The 18,828-nt window shown below is 47.8% G+C and overlaps 2 protein-coding genes across 2 annotated transcripts; one reads left to right on the top strand and one right to left on the bottom strand.

The window, feature by feature from the left end:
* The first annotated feature begins 11,507 nt into the window (after positions 1–11,507).
* Positions 11,508–13,745, top strand: LOC119317314 (protein ROLLING AND ERECT LEAF 2-like). Its single transcript, XM_037591745.1, has 2 exons — positions 11,508–12,310; positions 12,420–13,745. Exons 1-2 carry the CDS (start codon positions 11,797–11,799, stop codon positions 13,604–13,606), a joined length of 1,701 nt encoding a protein of 566 aa, XP_037447642.1. The 5' UTR covers positions 11,508–11,796; the 3' UTR covers positions 13,607–13,745.
* A 119-nt stretch (positions 13,746–13,864) lies between these two features.
* On the bottom strand, positions 13,865–18,086 carry LOC119317315 (ubiquitin carboxyl-terminal hydrolase 3-like). The gene is made up of 9 exons (XM_037591746.1): positions 17,919–18,086; positions 17,664–17,795; positions 17,515–17,568; positions 15,846–15,951; positions 15,175–15,233; positions 15,012–15,086; positions 14,725–14,773; positions 14,553–14,629; positions 13,865–14,172 (listed from the first exon to the last, which is right to left on the bottom strand). Exons 1-9 carry the CDS (start codon positions 17,967–17,969, stop codon positions 14,089–14,091), a joined length of 687 nt encoding a protein of 228 aa, XP_037447643.1. The 5' UTR covers positions 17,970–18,086; the 3' UTR covers positions 13,865–14,088.
* Positions 18,087–18,828: the final 742 nt, after the last annotated feature.

Genomic DNA, 18,828 nt, shown 5'->3' with positions numbered 1-18,828 from the left:
AGCGCGGTCGAAGAAGGACAAAAGGCATCCGCAAAGAAAAATAAGGCGGCGGACGGCTCCGGCTCCTCGAAGTCGTCTTCGGAGGAGTCGGATGAATCGGAGGAAGATGAGGATGAAGACGAGGACGAGGCTTGATTGTTGATGTGTCTTTCGTTTGTGTCATGAACTTGGTTTGCATTTTGAACTTGGTTGGATGAACCTTTAGTTATCAACTTGTTTGTGTGAAATTATTGTGCCATGTCTTTGTTTTGTGATGTTTGAATTTCATTTTTGTGTCCAAAATGCAACATATGGCATGCGCCGGCAAGTCGCGTGCGCTGTATTTTTACGCACTGCTGAAGCTACGCGCGGGCTGCATTTTAGCGCGGCTGCTGGAGCCAGCGCTTCCCGCCGCGCCAAACCAGGTGATGGACGCGCTGCAAACTAGTTTTTAGCACGCCGTGCATTGGGCGGCTGTTGGAGATGCTCTTAGAGCATCTATAATCGGACTTCTTATATTGACCGGGCGGGCGGACAGGAGAGTGGAGGAAAAAGTTGACCCAATCAAACCACTCATAGCCTCTTTAAATGCTTGGGTTGTCCGGCACTCATTAAATTCCCCTCATATATGGGATGAGTATGAGGTGCGTTCGGACGTGTCCGGTCAGTGGTCCGGCACTCCGTATAAGGATAAAATGAGAGACATAGCTGTGAAAGTGAAAAATTAAGAGGTGACGGTGAGTGTTCGCGGATGCGCCCGACCGCAGGATTTACAGGTTGCGGGTGTAGATGCTCTTAATTTCCTCGGACCAATCCCTGTTCACCTAGCTGCTTCGTGTCTCGGCAAACACCAACCACCATGCATCCCCGTCACAAGTCTCATCACTTTCACCCCTTTCCATTCCAAATTCCAATGCCCCCCTTCGGCTCGACGGCTTCTCGTCGCCAAAAGAAAGGAGCCCTATCTTCTCTTTGTCACCCGATGAACCCAAAAGCCGGCTGTGGGACAGAGAAACAAGGGCTACCAGTACATCGTTCATCGTCTGAGATTCAGACGCCTTTGAGAGCGGACTCGCGCAAAAGCAGGCGCACCGAGCGCGAAAGAAGGCCGGGCCGGCCAGCGGTGCGAGGTGACGCCGTGACACGATGCGTGATCCGGAGGCGCCGAGATAAGCATATGTATGTGCTGGTCTCAGTCTGGCGTCGATCGGTTCCGTTTCCTTAGCCGTGTATGCATGCTTCCATCGGTCCTTCGGTTGAGATCATCCGACCTTTCTTTCCAGCCGACAGCCCACGATTATGTTTTCTAATCGGTGAAAGTGGTCAAGAAAGGCCGATATGAGTCGTCGTAGTACTGTGGATAGCCTTTATAATAATGTTATATGCATGTGCAACCAGCATTTGGACTCTTCCTCGTCTCAAGTGCGCAGCGTACTAAGTTTTCACATGCATAGTGGGCATCGGTGACGCCGACACGTACGTAGACGTAGAGCGTAGTTCTCGCTATCAACCAAGGAGAGAAAGCCACATTAGCAAGGATGCATACACGATAATTTTAACAAGTATAGAGCTCCTAGATGGATGAGTATGTAGATTCGCTTTATATTGCATGTGGGCCGTCTTAATGCTACTGTGTGCTGTGCATCGGCGGCATTTCCTTCCAGCAATAGCTTCTGAAGAAAGCTCTTATTTCCCCAGGCACACTCGGATATATATTGCTACAGGTGAAATCTATGATGGTGAAAAAAATTAACTGCGTTGAATACAAAGTTTCCTAACATAGTGTATGTGCATAAGGATGCTTTTTATCTGACGATGAACTACACCTCTTCCAAAAAAACACTCGACCCAAATGGCAACCCTGGACTATCTTGTTTCTGTCAGAGGTGATGTTTCTATTTCTTGTTCTGATGGAAACATGGCTAAAGATGTTGAAGGACACCACATGCATGTCTATTTATGACCTTGCTAATATGAATATCGTTTCTTCTTGCCACCATGGATATATGCATTGGTATGACATGGTTAGCTGGCCGAACGTGAGAAGAAAATAAATATTTGCGTACACACAAGGTTTTAGTGTTTAGCTCTCATGTGAATGCAGACGTTTGTTTTGAAGAATCGTGACTATCGTGAGCAAGAATGAACCCAGGAAAATAATTTATTTATTTTTCTTTTTTCCTTGTGATCCAATCAATGGACCGGGTTCCACTATCAACAAAATAATTACCGAAGGTTAACTGAAAAGTGTATATGTTGTAACTGTATGTTAATGGGCTTCCACATGGGTTCATCATTCCGAACCAACATCAACTGTTGGGACTCTAGCATGTATTTCTCATCAATATGGTCGCAAGGTATAATCCATTCTCTTTGTGCTTTAAACTGTGTTGTGCATACTCTGCCATATGTTGCCTGATTATTTCATTTTGCTAGGCCATAAAAGCTTTACTTGCTTTCTGAATCTTACATCCACCTTTTGTTGTCATGAGTGGTGCATAGCATTTAAGCGCAACGGTTTATATATTTATGTTTTATTTGCTGAAGCACTACTAATTTGTCTTTGTATGCCAATAGATAATGTGTGGATGTGGGGCCTTCCTTTACGCGATGTTTGTTGGTACCTACCCTTTCGATCAAGATCACAAGAATTTTGAAATGATAAGTCAGGTATGTTGCCAGCCGTTCAACTTAGCAATTCCACAAGTTGTGCTTCTGACAAAACAATAAAATATTGGACTCATATTGCACAAATTATTAGGTGTTCAGTGTTCAATTCCAGAAGTAGCTGCAGCCTTCCACCTTATGAACAAGTTCTGTCAAGATGTAGATGGTCAGGAGGTGCGGGCCCATCAAAGATTATGTTCAAGGCAACAACTTGGATCTAAATCTCTATTGCTACGTAAATATGTGGTTTATGCCAAGAAAATTCAGTTAGCCGTACGATTCTAGTTTTGGTGTTCGTTTCTATTAAAAGTTAAAACCGTAAGTCAAATATGTTTCTTGCCAGGGTCAATTGCATGAACATTGGACATGTCAAAACTGAACAGTGTATCGACCACCCATCATGTATTACAGGATGGAAACATGTATATATATATATATATATATCATTTGTGCATGGCGAGCGTGGAGCGAAAACCATTCAGATACCAGTCTACCAGCCAGTCCAGATTCTGAGCGGGGCAAGCGGCGTGCGAGTGGTAGCATCAGACTATCGCCATTATATTCTGAGCGGTCCATAGAAAAGTAATTATTGTATATGTGATTCTTTTTTCAAATTAAATGAAATTGCAATTGTCTTAAGTCATGTATAAAAACCCATTAGGCTGTAACCGCCATTACTGATCAATACAACAGTTTTAGTTTCTTGTCAGATTTGTGTAGCTCTTGTGTCGGGAAGAAGAGGCTGGCTGTTTTGTTGGTAGTTATATTTTTTCTAACACTGAAAAAAAAAAGAGTTCATGAACTCCGAGGAGGAGCACACCAGTGCCATTAAGTAGGAAATTAGCAAAGTTGCTAAGATCGGAGAATAGCTTGACATTGATGTGCATCTTCATGGACAGCCTGAGGTCAACATCCTTCTATTAATAATGTTTAGTGTTAACAAGACTTTGTGCCATGCTTGAGAAAATCAATGTTATTTTCTTATAATTGACAATGTTTGATTTCACATTTAAAGTGGGTTGATATGTATTCGATAGAGGAACGATATGGTTGAGGCCTCCTTTAGTTCATAGGATAGGAAAATTATAGGAATAGGAAAGTCATAGGAAATGAGATGACATGCATTTCAAATCCTATGAGTAGGAATAGGAAAGAAGATGTCCTTTGTTTCACATCATAGGATTTTTTCCATTGAGTCTAGGCTAATGTTTATTTTCCTATGAAATGTGAAGGATATGAAGAATTCCTTCATAGGAATATGATTTCATTCCTACAAATCAAAGGGCTCCAAAGGAATTTTTTCTACAAAAATCCTACCCTATGAAATTCCTACAAAATTCCTATAAACCAAAGGAGGCCTGAGTATTTCGGTGAGCAGCTCACTGGTTTTGCATTCACTGCCCATGGGTGGGTGCAAACTTTTGGATCAAGGTATGTCTAAGACATCAGATATCTATGTTGACATGAGGTTTGTATCTATGGACTCTGAGGCTTATATCGGCAGCTTCAAGGGAAAATACCCTTTGGAACAAGGTGGTAATTACACCTGGTTACGTATTTTATTTTTAAAAAATTCAGAAAAAGTCAAAACATACCAAAACTTTTTCGCAACAAACGGTTGGGTGCTGGGTTCTGGCGGCGACGACCCCGGCCTGCTGCAGCGTAGCTGGCGGGGCTTAACGGGCCCGTTTTGGGCCTGGCTGGGCCAGGGGTGGCCTGATATGCCCTGCTGCCGTGTCTGGACCGCGACCGCGACGGTGCTGGGGGCGCGAGCCTCTCGCACAACTGCGGTGGAGGTGGTTCCCTCCCGCTCGGCTTCGGTGCTGCTGCTCCCGTCGCTTAGCACTGCTCTCCGGTCTTTCTTGGCCTCGTGGTGGTGCTCGCCATGAGACAGTGTGGGTCGCGACGCAACCACGATGGCGCATGGTCGGCTCCGGTTGGGTTGTGCGGTTTGGAGTGCGGGGGAAATCCTTGCCGGTTCGTCCGGCTTCGATGCGGGTGCCACCATTCCTTCTTGGAGGGTATCGGTGGTAGCCATACCCCACTTCCCTCCGCGTGCCGGGGGAAACCCTGGGACTCGTCTAGGCAGCAGCATCGTCGGCATCGCGTGCCTTCTTGGAGGTGTTGCTTGGTACGTGGCGGATCGGGGCCGCGGCTGTGGTAGTTTGGTTCCGGAGGGCGCAGCGGTGGCGGGTCATCCACGCTTTGTCGATCTGCCGTTGTTGGCATTTGTTTCTTCTTCTTTCTCTTTTGGGCTTCATGTGCTACTCGCCAGCAATGCTATGTGTTCGTTGTTGGTTGCTTTGGAATAGAAAGCAGGCGGGAACCCTTTTTCGGTAAAAGGCAATCACAGTTCTTATATTTTAATTAATTGTGTTATGAATAAATACATAATTCTCATCATCAAAGTCTTTACTCTAAACTTGAGGTAGGATGATTCATACAAGTGGAACTGTGAGCTCTAATGCAATGCTAAAAAAATGAGAGGACTTTGTGATTTCTGATCCATGGCATTGCTAAATTGTTTTAGGGATTGTTGAATTTTTCATAACTTAGAGGGAGTGGACGACAATGCTGCAAGCCATTAGAAGTTAGGGACGATGGGAATGACTATGGCAATTTGGCGACTTAGACAAAAGGCATGTGGATTTGGAGCAAGGTAAAAATGTAATAGCTGAAGCAGAGCGACTCATGATATATTCATTTGTTTGTTCGTAGGTCAGGGATGATAGAAATCAGTGTGTAGGTTAGGGATGATGCGAATGACTACGACAATTTTACAAGCTTGAAGAAAACATAGGAGGATTTATATAGCACGGTAACAAATGACTCAATGACTGAAGCGTTGAAGCTGAATGTTCTTGCGATAAATCCCATATTGGCCCGTGGCAACGTATGGGCATTTAACTAATTAAGTATAGTACTCCACAGAGTAGATTACACTAGCTAGACAAGAATACATTAGCCGAGAGTGGAGAGCAATACGCTCCACCTCCACGCATCTATCTATCTATCTTTTTTTTTGCGAGGATAAGGGAGTTTTATTAATGAGTAACAGTGTTACAATCAAGAGGCCATATTTCCTTGATACATGGTGGAGCCGAGGTTGACCACACAGCAATTGTGCTCTCGGTGCGGCTATAATTGGCCAAACGATCTGCAACTCTATTTTGACTACGAGAATTTTTTTGCGGATAAAACTCCCTACCAGACATTAACTCTTTGATCTCACTAACCAAATGCCCATAAGCTGAGCGCTCGAGTCCCCGGTTCAACAAGCAAGCAAGCGCCTCTGTTGAATCTGACTGAACAACCACCGCTAAAGACGAGTGTTGGATTGCCAATGCCATACCCTGCATGATCGCATGAATCTCGGCTTCCAGAGAGTCGTTGCAGTTGAATATCACACGGTAAGCCGAGAAGATGATGTGACCGATGATGTCTCGCAGTACCATCCCAGCAGCCGCCAAGCCGTCCGAAGCACTAAAGGAACCATCCACAGAGAGTGCAACTTGCCCTGGTACTGGATTCGGCCATGGCTCAACTGACGGCACTGTTTTCTCAGCCATAAGAGGGATAGCCGAAGATGGCATCTTCTCTTTGATGATTTCATTCGTTGAAAACCTCCCAGCTAACCTGGCCGACTGGTAGTAGCTATCCAGGAAGTCTACCGTTACATGAGCTGGAGGAACTTCTTTCCCATGGGTTTGGTCTGACCGCAGCTGCCATATACGCCAACAAAGCATAATGATCATATCCCGTGTATTCTCTGAATACCTAGACAGAAGATGTAGCAGCCATTCCTTTCCATTGTCAATAAGCATTTCATCTCCCGGTAGTGACCATCTTGTCCTCATGCTGATCCAAATATTTCTGGCATGAGGACACGCTACCAGGGCATGATAGGAACCTTCCTCCTCGATACCACATAAGGGGCACGTGGACCTAGTTGAGAGATGTCTGAACCTTTTACATTTTTGTGTTGGGAGGGCCCCCGTAGCTACTTTCCACGCTGATATTTTCATTCGTTGGGGAACCAAAGAATTCCATATGCAGTTCCATAGCGTGCGTCGGCCACACGGTTCGGAGCTGGAAGACCCTCCTGCAAGGGCGACATCATGATCACATGTAGCCACTTTAAGCGCTCCTCACCGTGAACAACCCACTTTTCTCCGGCGCCCACGCGACAAAATCAGTCCGCAACCTCGGAGAAGTCCGTATCTTTAATATATGCTCTATATCCATTGCCCAGAAATGATCTCTTAGTCTGTCCATCCTCCAAGCACCATTCATATCCAAGAAATCAGAAACTCTATTAAAACGGCAATTGCGCTTCGGGGTGATAGGTCTGTAAGAGTACGGCCGTGGGATCCAAGGATCTCTCCAGGTCCTGATAAGCGTTCCGTTCCCGGCGCGCCAAATTATACCCTTCTTTAACAGCTCAAGCCCATGCAAAATTCCCTTCCACACCGTCGAGCCATTACCTGTGAATACTGTATCAAGAAGATGGCCCGCAGCAAAGTACTTGGCTTTCAGCAGTCTAGCACACAAACTATCAGGTGTTTCAATAAGACTCCAAGCTTGTTTATCAAGAAGAGCCTGGTTGAAAGCTCTCATATCTCTGAAGCCCATGCCGCCCATGGCTTTCAGAAGTCTCATCTTCTCCCAACTAAGCCACACCATTTTCCTTTTTCCTTTTTCCACTCCCCATCAGTACTGACGAATCATACGTGTGAGTTCATCACATACAGACATGGGGATCTTAAAGACACTCATTACATAAGTCGGAATCGCTTGGGCCACTGACTTAATAAGTATCTCTTTATTGCCTGAGGACATATACTGCTCCCCCCAATCTACCAATCTCTTCCGGAGCCTGTCTTGGACAGTTTCAAATTTACCTTGATGCATTCTCCCCTCTGGCACTGGGAGACCAAGATACTTAGGCTCAAAACATTCCTGAGTAATTTCGAGAACACTCTTTACTTCTGTAACGACTTCCGGCGGGCAATGATCGGCGAAAAGGATGGAGCACTTTGATGGGTTAATTAATTGGCCCGTGGCCACCGCGTAAGTGTTCAACAAACCCTTCACCAATCCTGCCTGCTGCTGAGACGCTTGGAAAAATAACAGAGAGTCATCTGCAAATAAAATGTGAGATATCTCGGGAGCACCTCTACAGATTCTTACCCCTTTCAAACCATCCTCTAGCATTGACTTGTTTAAGAGGGCTGACAAGGCATCTGCTACAAAAAGGAATAGAAAGGAGGATAAGGGGTCACCTTGGCGCAGGCCCCTCGAAGGGGTGAATATCTTCGTCAACTTGCCATTGATCTTCACAGAGTACTTGGCTGAAGAGACGCATGCCATGACACGAGAAATCCAGTGCTGGGAGAACCCCCACTTAAGAAGTGCCTTCTCCAAAAACTCCCAATCAACACGGTCGTATGCCTTCGACAGGTCAAGCTTGTAAGCACAATAAGCCTCCGAATTTTCTGATAAAGTCTGAATATGATGGATACATTCGAAGGCTATAATGGAGTTATCTGTGATCAGCCTTCCCGGGATGAAGGCACTTTGATTCTCCGAGATAAGTTCTGAGAGCAGAGGCCGAAGCCTGTTTACCATACACTTGGACACTATCTTATACACGACATTATAGAGACTAATGGGTCGGAAGTCCTTCAGTTCCTTTGGATGGGGAACCTTTGGAATCAACACAATGGACGTGTCACTAATCCCATCCGGCATGTCTCCCGTAATGAAGAACTCCTGCACTGCTGCAATAATTTGTTCCTTGAACACAGCCCAATTCCGTTGATAAAAACGTGTTGGGAAACCATCCGTGCCCGGGGCCTTCAACGGCCCGATCTGAAAGAGAGCGTCCGAAATTTCCTTTTCAGTATATGGCTGACAGAGTGATTCATTCATTTCCTCTGTAACTTTAGCGGTGATACAGTCTAAAACCTTCCCGGGAACAAGGGTTGGGTCTTTAGTATATACTTCCTGAAAGTACGACTTTGCCATTCGTTCCATTTCAGTCGGGGCTGTGCACCAGGATCCATCAGCCTTTAACAGTCGCTGTATATAATTCCTTCTAGCTCGCCAGACCGCCCTTCTATGGAGATAGCTAGTATTCCTTTCACCCTCTTTTAACCACTCAATGCGTGAGCATTGCAACCACATCATTTCCTCTCTGTATAACAATTCATCTAGCTGGTACATTTTACGTCGTATCTGCGAATGTTCAGCCCCGCCGAGCTAAAGTTCAGAAAGTTGTGAACGGAGAGTCTCTATCTCCTTTAGCACATTACCAAAATTTTCTTTACTCCATCCTTTTAATTCTTTCATCATCCCAGCCAACGATTCCGCGATCGAACCCAGCCCCTCGGCTGGCTTGTTCTTTGCCCATGCTTTAGCGATCACCTCCGAGAAAGCTGGATGACGTTCCCACATGATTTCATACTTTGGGTGTTGAAATCTCTGACGACGATCTGGTACGTCCTGTAATTGCACTAAAAGCGGTGCATGATCAGAGCATGGCGTGGCTAAATGCAGGACCTTTGCCGCCGGAAATAACTCCCTCCATACCTCATCTGCACAAGCACGGTCGAGTCGCACCTGCACATTACGCTCACCTATCTGTCCGTTATTGTATGTGAACAGAATGCCAGAAAAACCCAAATCCTCCAGTTCGCATACTAGTAAACAATCTCTGAAAGCAGACATTTGTGACTCTGATCGCATAACCCTAGACAAATGTTCATGTTGCCATAGCGCCTCGTTGTAGTCTCCACAAACGAACCAAGGATCCTGCAAAACAGCTCGTAAACTAGACAAGTGATCCCACATTAAGTATCTGTTCTCGACTCTCGGCTCACCGTAGACGAAAGTCCCTCGCCAAGAGACCCCGGTGCCACCATCTACAATCTGGACATCTATATAACGATTGCACGAGTCCATGACTGTCACTGTTAGAGACTCGTCCCAAAACAATGCTAAACCTCCACTTCTTCCATCACTACTGACGCCATGAAATCCTTTCAACCCAAGTCTCCACTTGAGTTTCTGTACCTTAACTGAATCTTGCCTTGTTTCACAAAGGAAAACAAGCTTGGGGTTATTGGCTTTAGAGAGGGCCAACACCTCGCGAACTGTCTGGCGGTTCCCCGCCCCCCGGCAGTTCCAAGATAATATATTCATTGCGTCCGGCGGTCCTCCTCTAGGGAGGCCGCCGATATCTCATTTTTGTCACTCTCAATGGCTATTTTCATCCTTTTGCTGCTTGAGTTACTGCTTGTGGGCGAGGCGTCCTCATGCTGATCTGTATCCGTGCCATCAGTTATTGCAAGCAGCGGTTTTGCATTCCCCTTTGCATCCCTAAGGACGCCTGCACCTTCATCCATATTTAATCTCTTCTTTGGAACCTTGTCCACTTCCATTCTGCCGCCGGTGATCTTCACCGGGCTTGATGCGGTGTCCGCTATCTCTGGGTCGACTGGTTCCTGCTCAGTAACCGGCCTCCCCATCTTAGGACTCCCGTCCCCTCTAGAACCTAGGCCTGACGACCTACTCGGGCGTGTGTCTGAACGAGGCCTTCCAGGATTGTCAGCATAAAGCCAATCCCCGAACTTGAGCGATTTCTCATCATGAACTCCCAATCCACATTCTTTATGCTCATGGCCAACAAGGCCACAGAACTTGCAAAACCTAGCAAGTTTTTCATGGCGGACCAGGAAAACTTGACGTTCTTTGCCCCGGACAATACTCACAAATTTTGTAAGGGCCTGACGAATGTCATGTTTGACCCTCACCCGTATGTAATCACCTCGTGTGTTCCCATTGAGACGCATCTCCATGATTTCTCCTGCCCCTTTCAACAACTTCTCCACAATTTTCTGCTTGCAATATGGATCGGGGAGCTTGCGGATTTGCAGCCATATAGGCATATGCACTATCTCTACTTCCTCCTCTCTACTGAATCCATCATACGGGCACATAAGCACTGCCATGTTGTTGCGGAACAAACAAGGACCTTGCAACATAATTCTTTCCCAATCCCCCAGACAAGACGCCTGGACGACGAACCGCTTTGGGCCAACCGGCCGAAATCTCACACTTTGCGCAAGATTCCACGCCGCTCTCATGTCTCTGTAGAAAGCGGCTGGGCTGAAATCTTTGTTTGTATGAACCCTAGCAAGGGCCAACCAGCGCACACTTTCCTGTATCTTGGGATCATCCTCATCAATCTCCACATCAATGAACTCTTCATCATTGAGATCCAGTTGGTCGAAGAAGTCTCCGAGATCCGATCTTGCAGCCGCGTCAAAGTCGCCGCCGCTCGTACCTGAGTTGGCATCTGAAGGAGACGCCATCGTCTGCCACCGTTCCCGTCGCTCGCACCGCGCAGCCGATGTCGTGCGTAGGCCAGAGGTAGATCGTAAAACGATCAGGGCAGCCGGGATCCAATTGTATGCGGGTATAGACTCAAAGGCGACAAGAAATCGCCTAGGAGGAGGAAAACCCTAGACCGAAGGCCTAGGGGAGGTATTGGTTGTATCTATCTATCTATCTAAAGTTACGTAAAGCGCGCGCATTTCGTCCGTCTACGTACACAGCACTCGCGCTCCCGAACCGACACTGAATCAGCAAAACGAAGACCGGGAGATAGATAGTGCGTGTCTGCATACACTCACTCACCCTGCTCTCCAAAGCGCGCCAAATAATTAAGCAGCAGCGGTATAGTACGTGGCCGCGAGCTTCTGGTGTACCAACCAAACCCCCGAAATACATCCATCCGAACAAGCGAAACGCGCGCTCCTTTTTCTCCTACCACTTTCCTTAGCAGTATCATTCTTCCCCCAGCTTTGCCTTTCGCCTTTCTTATGCTGACTGACTGATCGTTCATAAACAACAACGCGCCGCCCCGCCGATCGACACCGACCGATAATCAATCACGTCCCTCAAGGAAGCCTTCTACTAGCACACAATACCACACCTATATATCGCGATCCTTACTTAGCTTAGCTCAACTTCCCGAGCTCCGCATCCTCTCCAGTGTGTGCTCGCCGCTCATAGCCAGGCTCACTCTCACTCCCACCTCCATCCACCCCTCCACGGCAGCTCCTGCTCGCGAAGCGAACGCGGGCAATGGGGATGGCGTGGTCGCGCCAGCAGGGGGACGCGGCCCGCGCGGCGGCGCGGGAGCACACGAGGCGGTGCAGGGAGCGGCGCCGGCTCATGCGGGAGGCGGTGCGGGCGCGGCGCCAGCTCGCGGCCTCGCACGCCGGCTACCTCGGCTCGCTCGGCCTCGTGGCGTCCGCGCTCACCCACTTCGCGCTCGGCGAGCCGCTCCCGGTGTCCGACCACACCCCGCCCGCCGTGCTCGTGCACCGCCCGGCGCCCGCCCCCTCCACGCCGCCGCCGCTCCTCCGCTCCATCCAGCCGGCGCAGCAGGACGGCGCTGCCGCTGCCGCTGCCGAGGCGCCTCCCGCCGCCGCGCGGACGGAGGGCGGCGTCGTTGGCGGGGAGGACCTGCGGGTGGCCGTGAGGCACCGGAGCCTCGCGGAGGTCGCCGCGGGGCTGGAGGAGTACTTCCTCAGGGCTACCGCCGCCGGCGACCCGGTGTCGAAACTCCTCGAGGCCGGCAACGCCGAGTACAGCGGTGAACCACCCTGCTGCCTGAGTGTCTCGCAAACCTCCACTTGCCAGCGTCGCACGTGTGAGACATTCGAAGCTGACATTTAACAGAGTGCATGTGAAATATTCTGCAGGTGGAGCGAGCAGCTTCTTTGGCGTGCTTTGCTGCATGTCGTCGTCGTCGTCGCCGTCAGTTTCGCACGACGGGGTCGACGGCATGCACGACCGGATCGGCAAGCGGCATAGCTCCACACTGCAGCAGCTCATGGTCTGGGAGAAGAAGCTGTACAAGGAGGTGAAGGCGAGGGAGCGGCTGCAGGTCCGCCACGACAAGAAGCTGGCGGCGCTCCGGGACCAGGAGTACAGCAGGAAGATCAACGTGGACATCCAGAAGCTCAAGGGCGCGTGGGACAGGGCGCGCGCGCAGCTCGCCACGGCGTCCGAGGCCGCGCACGCCGGCTCCGCGGCCATCTCCGAGCTCCGGGACACCCACCTCGCGCGCCAGGTGCTGGGGCTCTGCCACGCCACGCGCGACATGTGGAAGGCCATGCGCCAGCACCACGAGGCGCAGTGCCTGATAGCGCAGCAGCTGCGCGGGCTCAGCGGCCGGACGTCCATGGACGCGACCACGGAGATCCAGCACGGGGCGACGCGGGCGCTGGAGGCCGCCATGTCGGCCTGGTGCGCCGCGCTGGGCCACCTGGCCAAGCACCAGCGCGACTACGTCGCCGCCCTGCACGGCTGGCTCAAGCTGACGTTGGCGCCGTCCGCGGACGGCGCCCCGGCCTCCCCCGTCGCCGCGGAGCTCGCCGCCTTCGTCGACCGGTGGAGGCAGGCGCTGGACGGCGTGCACTGCGCCGAGGTGCTCAAGTCCATCAAGAACTTCGCCGGTGCCACCCACGCGCTGTACGCGCACCAGGGCGACGAGCTCCGGGCGGCGCGCCGGGTGGCGCAGTGCACCCGCGAGCTGGACCGCAAGTCCCGGATGCTGCGGCAGGTGGAGAAGAGCCACTACGACTCGTACGCGCCGGCGGGGCTCGCGCTGTGGAACCGGGGGCGGCACTGGATGGAGCACGACATGCGGCAGGTGCACCACGCGCACAACGAGGTGGTGCAGCGCAAGGAGGAGATCGACGCGTGCCGGAGGAAGCTCGAGGGCGAGATGAAGAGGCACGCCATGGCCATCGACGCCACCAGGTCCTCGGCGGTCGCCGGCGTGCAGAGGACGCTGCCGGCGGTGTTCCAGGCCATGGCCACCTTCTCGGCGTCGCTTGCCACCGCTCTCGACGCGGTGTGCAGACACGGCAGCGACGTGCAGTAGTCGCATACAGTACATACTACGTTTGTTTTGGAGATATTTCCTTTCTACACACTGTATAAGATTTTAGTTCTTGTAGGGTTTTGAAATATGAAAGAAATGCGAGAGCAAAACAGAGATAACCGAGTTGTGACTTCTTTTTCATGACTGTTTCAGCTGGATTTTATGGCATAACTATAAATTGTGTATTTGAATAGAAATGCATTCCCTCATCTTGCGTCTAAAGCTGCCGTCGGTTTGATAGGAATAAGAACGATAAAAGGCACCAAAAGTATATAGTAGACATTTTTCAATCCAGCAACTAATACTCCTTTTTTATTTCTGATACAAAAGCCAGAAGACAAAGACATAACTTCTGCACAAAGAGCACAGTTTACTTTTAGGCAACAAGTCTCTGTTTTTCCGACGGGCTATGCTGACTATCAGGCACCAGCCCATGAGAATGGAAAAGACCAAGCCTATCCATTCCACCTTACATCACCGATTCACTGTTTTGAAAGAACCATGACGTTGAAGTTCAACGAGTTAGGGTTCGTCGCAATTCTGGCCTTGATGACTTTTGCAGCATCCTGAGAACAGATTTTACAAAAAAATCCACGGTTATTAAGTTCAAATATAGAGGGAATCAACAAAATCCAGAAATTAAAACTACTATACAATGAAGGCATCAGAAAAGATGAGGAAATGTTTGCTGAAAACCAGGTTCAATACTGAGCATATTTTACTAATTTAGGATGTACCAATGTGCAGATATAATTTACAACTTCCATTTAGAAATAAGAAAACAGTGACAAACTTTTTGATAAAACAAACTGCTAACAGGACAATAGAAAAAGCAAACCAATATCGGAAATGCTAAAAATCTGAAATCAGATTTGTCAGTCCAATAATATAAGCACTCTTTTATGTCATATAAGTATAAAATAGAAGATGGGGACGAATATTTGACCTGCAGCAAGGTCTCAGGTGACGAAGGGCCATGAGATATCGGTTTTGATTTTCGTCCATCAAGCTCATAAAGTTCACCTGTTGCATGCCAAAACAAATTACATATTTGTTAGCCAACAGATAACTACTGCCAATAATATTTTAGTATTAAAGTAGGCTAGTGTGCTACCTACCATCAACACAGGAGAAACAGACAAAATGTTCATTCACCTCAACGTTTACCTGCACAAGGAAGACAATTGGTAAAAGGCGCACATTCCAACCTCAAATTTGAGGATAGCTTTGATATGGTTGTATTTCCTACCATCACTATTTTGGACAAGGCAAATCGCCCTAAAGGCCCATTTAAACTTATTTTTCCATAACTGAAGTGTGGTACTATCATAATGTAATTGGTTATTCCTTGCAAAGCCGAGTATATTTAGTGGACAATCAATAAGAATGGGATGAGAGTGGTTACGTCAGTGTCACCAGCAGTAGCAGCAACAGCATGAGCACCCTCCATCTCATCATCCTCCTCGAGAAAGACAGCACGCTAAAGATAGCAAACATGTTGTGCATGAGGATAATACATAAGTTCATTACGGAGATATCAATGAATTTATCTATTTCCAGATACTAACCTGAACTGGATCCATGTCAGCTGTTTGTTTATAAAACCTATCAAAATAAGATCCCTCAACTGCAAAGAAGAAAGGAGTCAATAAATCTTGTGAAATGCATATATATTAGCAGATGCGTTTAATGTGCTAGAAAGTTAGATCAGGATATGAACTATTGAGTTGGGTATATGCTGAAAATCATGTGAAATAGTCATAAAACTCATTACTCCCTCCGATCGATATTACTTGTCGCTGAAATTGATGTATCTAGACATATTTCAGTGCTAGATACATCCGTTTGAGCGACAAGTAATATGGATCGGAGGGAGTACTATTTCTTCTTTTACATTTGCTGATCATCTACTCTCAATTCTCAACACAGTCAAGCCACTTTCACTACATCCTATGTAACTTTTTGCCCATTTTAGTAAAAGCAGCAAAACAGGGGATGCTTTGAAGTTCAAAAACCAGGTGCAACTAATTTATATTATGACCAAACCAAGCAGAGTGTTGGATGCTTGCCATATTGTTTGGGAATACTTGAAAAAATATTGAATCACTGAGAAAGCATAACTTGATTAAAGTTTTTCTGTCTATTGGATTGTTGCTAACTGGCAGCTTTCCTTCTGTGCAATAGTAGCCCATAGAATGCAGCGCATTATCTAAGTGTAATGAAAAGTCGCAACAATTACCCAGCTTGATGTCGGATGCAGCATTCCCTATTGCATGAATAACACCAACTGTTCCACAAGCGTTGCCAACAGTCTGTTTTGTAAAGTACACCTTCTTGCTTGAATCCTACATACCAAGTTAAAGTTATTGGATTAGAAAGGTAAACCTTATCTGCATACACCCCACCACTTGATAATATTTTTCCCGCCAAAACAGATCTCAATATTTGAACATGTGCTCAAGTTCCAGTGACCTGCAAACTAATGTGCAGTTTGACATCATGCACAAGTGAAATAAAAGAGAATTTGGATCTATCTACTGTTTACTGGCACTCTCAACATGCAGGATAGATCAAGAAAATAATACAGGCAAGACCCTATAAAGAGGAATCAAGGGTGAAACATTGTTTACTGAATAACACGCTGAAAAATGCAATATAGACAGGGTATCAAAAAGCCTCCGGTGACGTGAAATATGATTGGCAGAATAAAGGCTTGATTTGTTGTTGCTGAACTGTTATGTGTTGTGCTTATTTAACAATCCGTTGTAGAAAATTAGCCACAAAAGCAGACAAAAGAGGGTCAAACAGACACTAAAATAAGTAAAACCACAAAGCGGGACAAAAAGATAATGGTAATCCACAACAATGCCAAACATGGCCAAGATCTGTTGTGTTTGATTATGCATTCTCTCTCTGAAGGCTATGGTGCAAAACTAAGCGACAGTACACACAGGTGACCAACATAGCAATCATTGTAGCTTGGATAAATGTCATGCCACACTTCGTATATGTGGTAAGTTGGCAAGTTACCAAATATTAGTAAGGCACAATGCACACAGGCTCAAAAGAATAATATCCTTATCCTAATCTGTTGTAGGCTTGTAGCATATCTAACTCGAGTATGGCAAACAAAGTGTTTTCAACCTAAAATGCCTATAATTTATGTGATTGCAGAATAACTAGGATAATGGCTTGATTAAATTGTAAAGTCAACATATACATTATACGACTCAGAACAATAGTCCGTATGGTTGCACTCAAAGAATTTATAATTCAACCCGTAACAAAAACTAAGCACTCAGTTCCACCCAAAATAATCTCTAAAGCAGGCCACTTATGCTTTGGTTGAGCACACATGATCCAGATTTCAGATTACAGATTTCATTGTCATACACTTATACCTGTAATATCAACAACAGAATAATGTGCCAGACTGTGGGTAGAGGGAAAGATCACAACTCAACAAGGAAAAAAAATCATAAACAACAACTGTTTGGTAAAATAGAAACAATAATTACCAAGATCAACATTTTTCTGGACCTCTGCAACAGTACAACATAAAAGAAGAAGGCATTGTCATGATGTTGTTGTAACACGACATTGTACAAGAAACATTCGCACCGCGGAACCAAGACTCTATTTCAGACAGCAGAGGTATAATAACCCCACAGAGATATTTAACCAAAAAAAGCAAAAATATAATGTCCCCGCTTTCTGTGAAAAACACCTGGTTAACAAAAGACCCTACCTCAAAGTTGGAAGGTATGCTAGCAAGACAGTTAAATTAGACCTTCTCTACCTAGGCACCGATCTAGGGTTAAAGGAGCACAACGTTGCTGAAGCATTCAGTCGAACACAGAAGGTGCGCTACGGAGGAACAAAAAGTAAACAGAACAACACGGCCGTACCTTGCCCCCTGCCGTCGAGGTGGCAGAAGCATCGTATTCCTCCACCTTCTCATCCTGCTCGCCCCGGAAAGCAACAAACCCATCACAATTCCGCATCGCATAATCGAAAGCGAAGAAGGCCTCTCGAGGGAGATCACGGGGAATTTTACCAGGGAGGTGAGCGGGTAGAGGAAGATGACGGCGAGGACGGGCTGGGGCACCATGGCGAGCAGCTCGTCGTCGAGGCCGTAGACGTCGCAGAACTGCGCCTCCCCCTCGGTGACTCCCAGTCCCCAGATGAACTGCAGGCATCGGCGCCAACACGCGGCGGAAGCGCCGTCTGTGAGCGAGAGCGCGCCCGAGACGAAAAGGAAGCAAAACCCTAGCACCGGGGGTGGGGGGAGGGGGGAGGAGGCCGTGCTCACCTGGTTCATGACGTCGGGGTTGGCCTCGAGCGGGATCCATCGCTTCCCCATCTTCTCTCGGCGCGCGTAGGAAGAAAGAGGAGAGGCCGGGCGGCGCGTGGGCAGATTGGTGTGCGCTGCGCGGCGAAGCGGGGGCGCAGGTGGCGTGTGTTGACTGTGGTACAGCAGCAAACTTCCTTGGGAGTCCGAGCAGATTTTTTTTCAAAACTGTGATGGTTTTTATAGCAAATTCAGAATCTATATGTCCTCACACAAGAAAATCAAAACTAGCACCCTGTCGGCCTCCAGTGGGCCGAAGAGGGGCTCTTCCGCCTGCGGTTGACCGAAGTGGGCTCTTCAGCCTCCCGTTGGCTGAAGAGTACCCCAACTGGACCGAAGAGTACTCTTTGGTCTACCGTTGGCCGAAGAGTGCTCTTTGGTCATCCGTAGGCCGAAGAGTATTCTTTGGGGCCCAAGGCCTAGCATGGGCAAAAGAGCGCAGCCATGCAGCTTCGGCCTTCTGTTAATGCGAAAAGTTGGGGCCCGAGGACTCTTCGGCCTACGGTTGACCAAAGAGCACTCTTCGGCCTACGGTTGACCAAAGAGCACTCTTCGGCCTACGGTAGACCAAAGAGTCCTTTTCAACCCAGTTGGGGCACTCTTCGGTCAACTGGAGGCTGAAGAGCCCACTTCGGTCAACCGCAGGCCGAAGAGCCCCTCTTCGGCCAACTGGAGGCCGATGGGGTGCTACTTTTGATTTTGGTGCGTGAGAACGTATAGATTCCGAATTTGCTATAAAAATCATCACAGTTTTGAAAAAAAAATCAAAACTGTGATGGTTTTTATAGCAAATTCAGAATCTATACGTCCTCACACAAGAAAATCAAAACTAGCACCCTGTCGGCCTCCAGTGGGCCGAAGAGGGGCCCTT

The sequence above is a fragment of the Triticum dicoccoides genome, chromosome 6A (assembly GCF_002162155.2).
Source record: "Triticum dicoccoides isolate Atlit2015 ecotype Zavitan chromosome 6A, WEW_v2.0, whole genome shotgun sequence".
Lineage (NCBI taxonomy): Eukaryota > Viridiplantae > Streptophyta > Magnoliopsida > Poales > Poaceae > Triticum > Triticum dicoccoides.
Note: the sequence above shows the minus strand (reverse complement) of the source record. Positions and strands in the feature narration are given on the sequence as shown.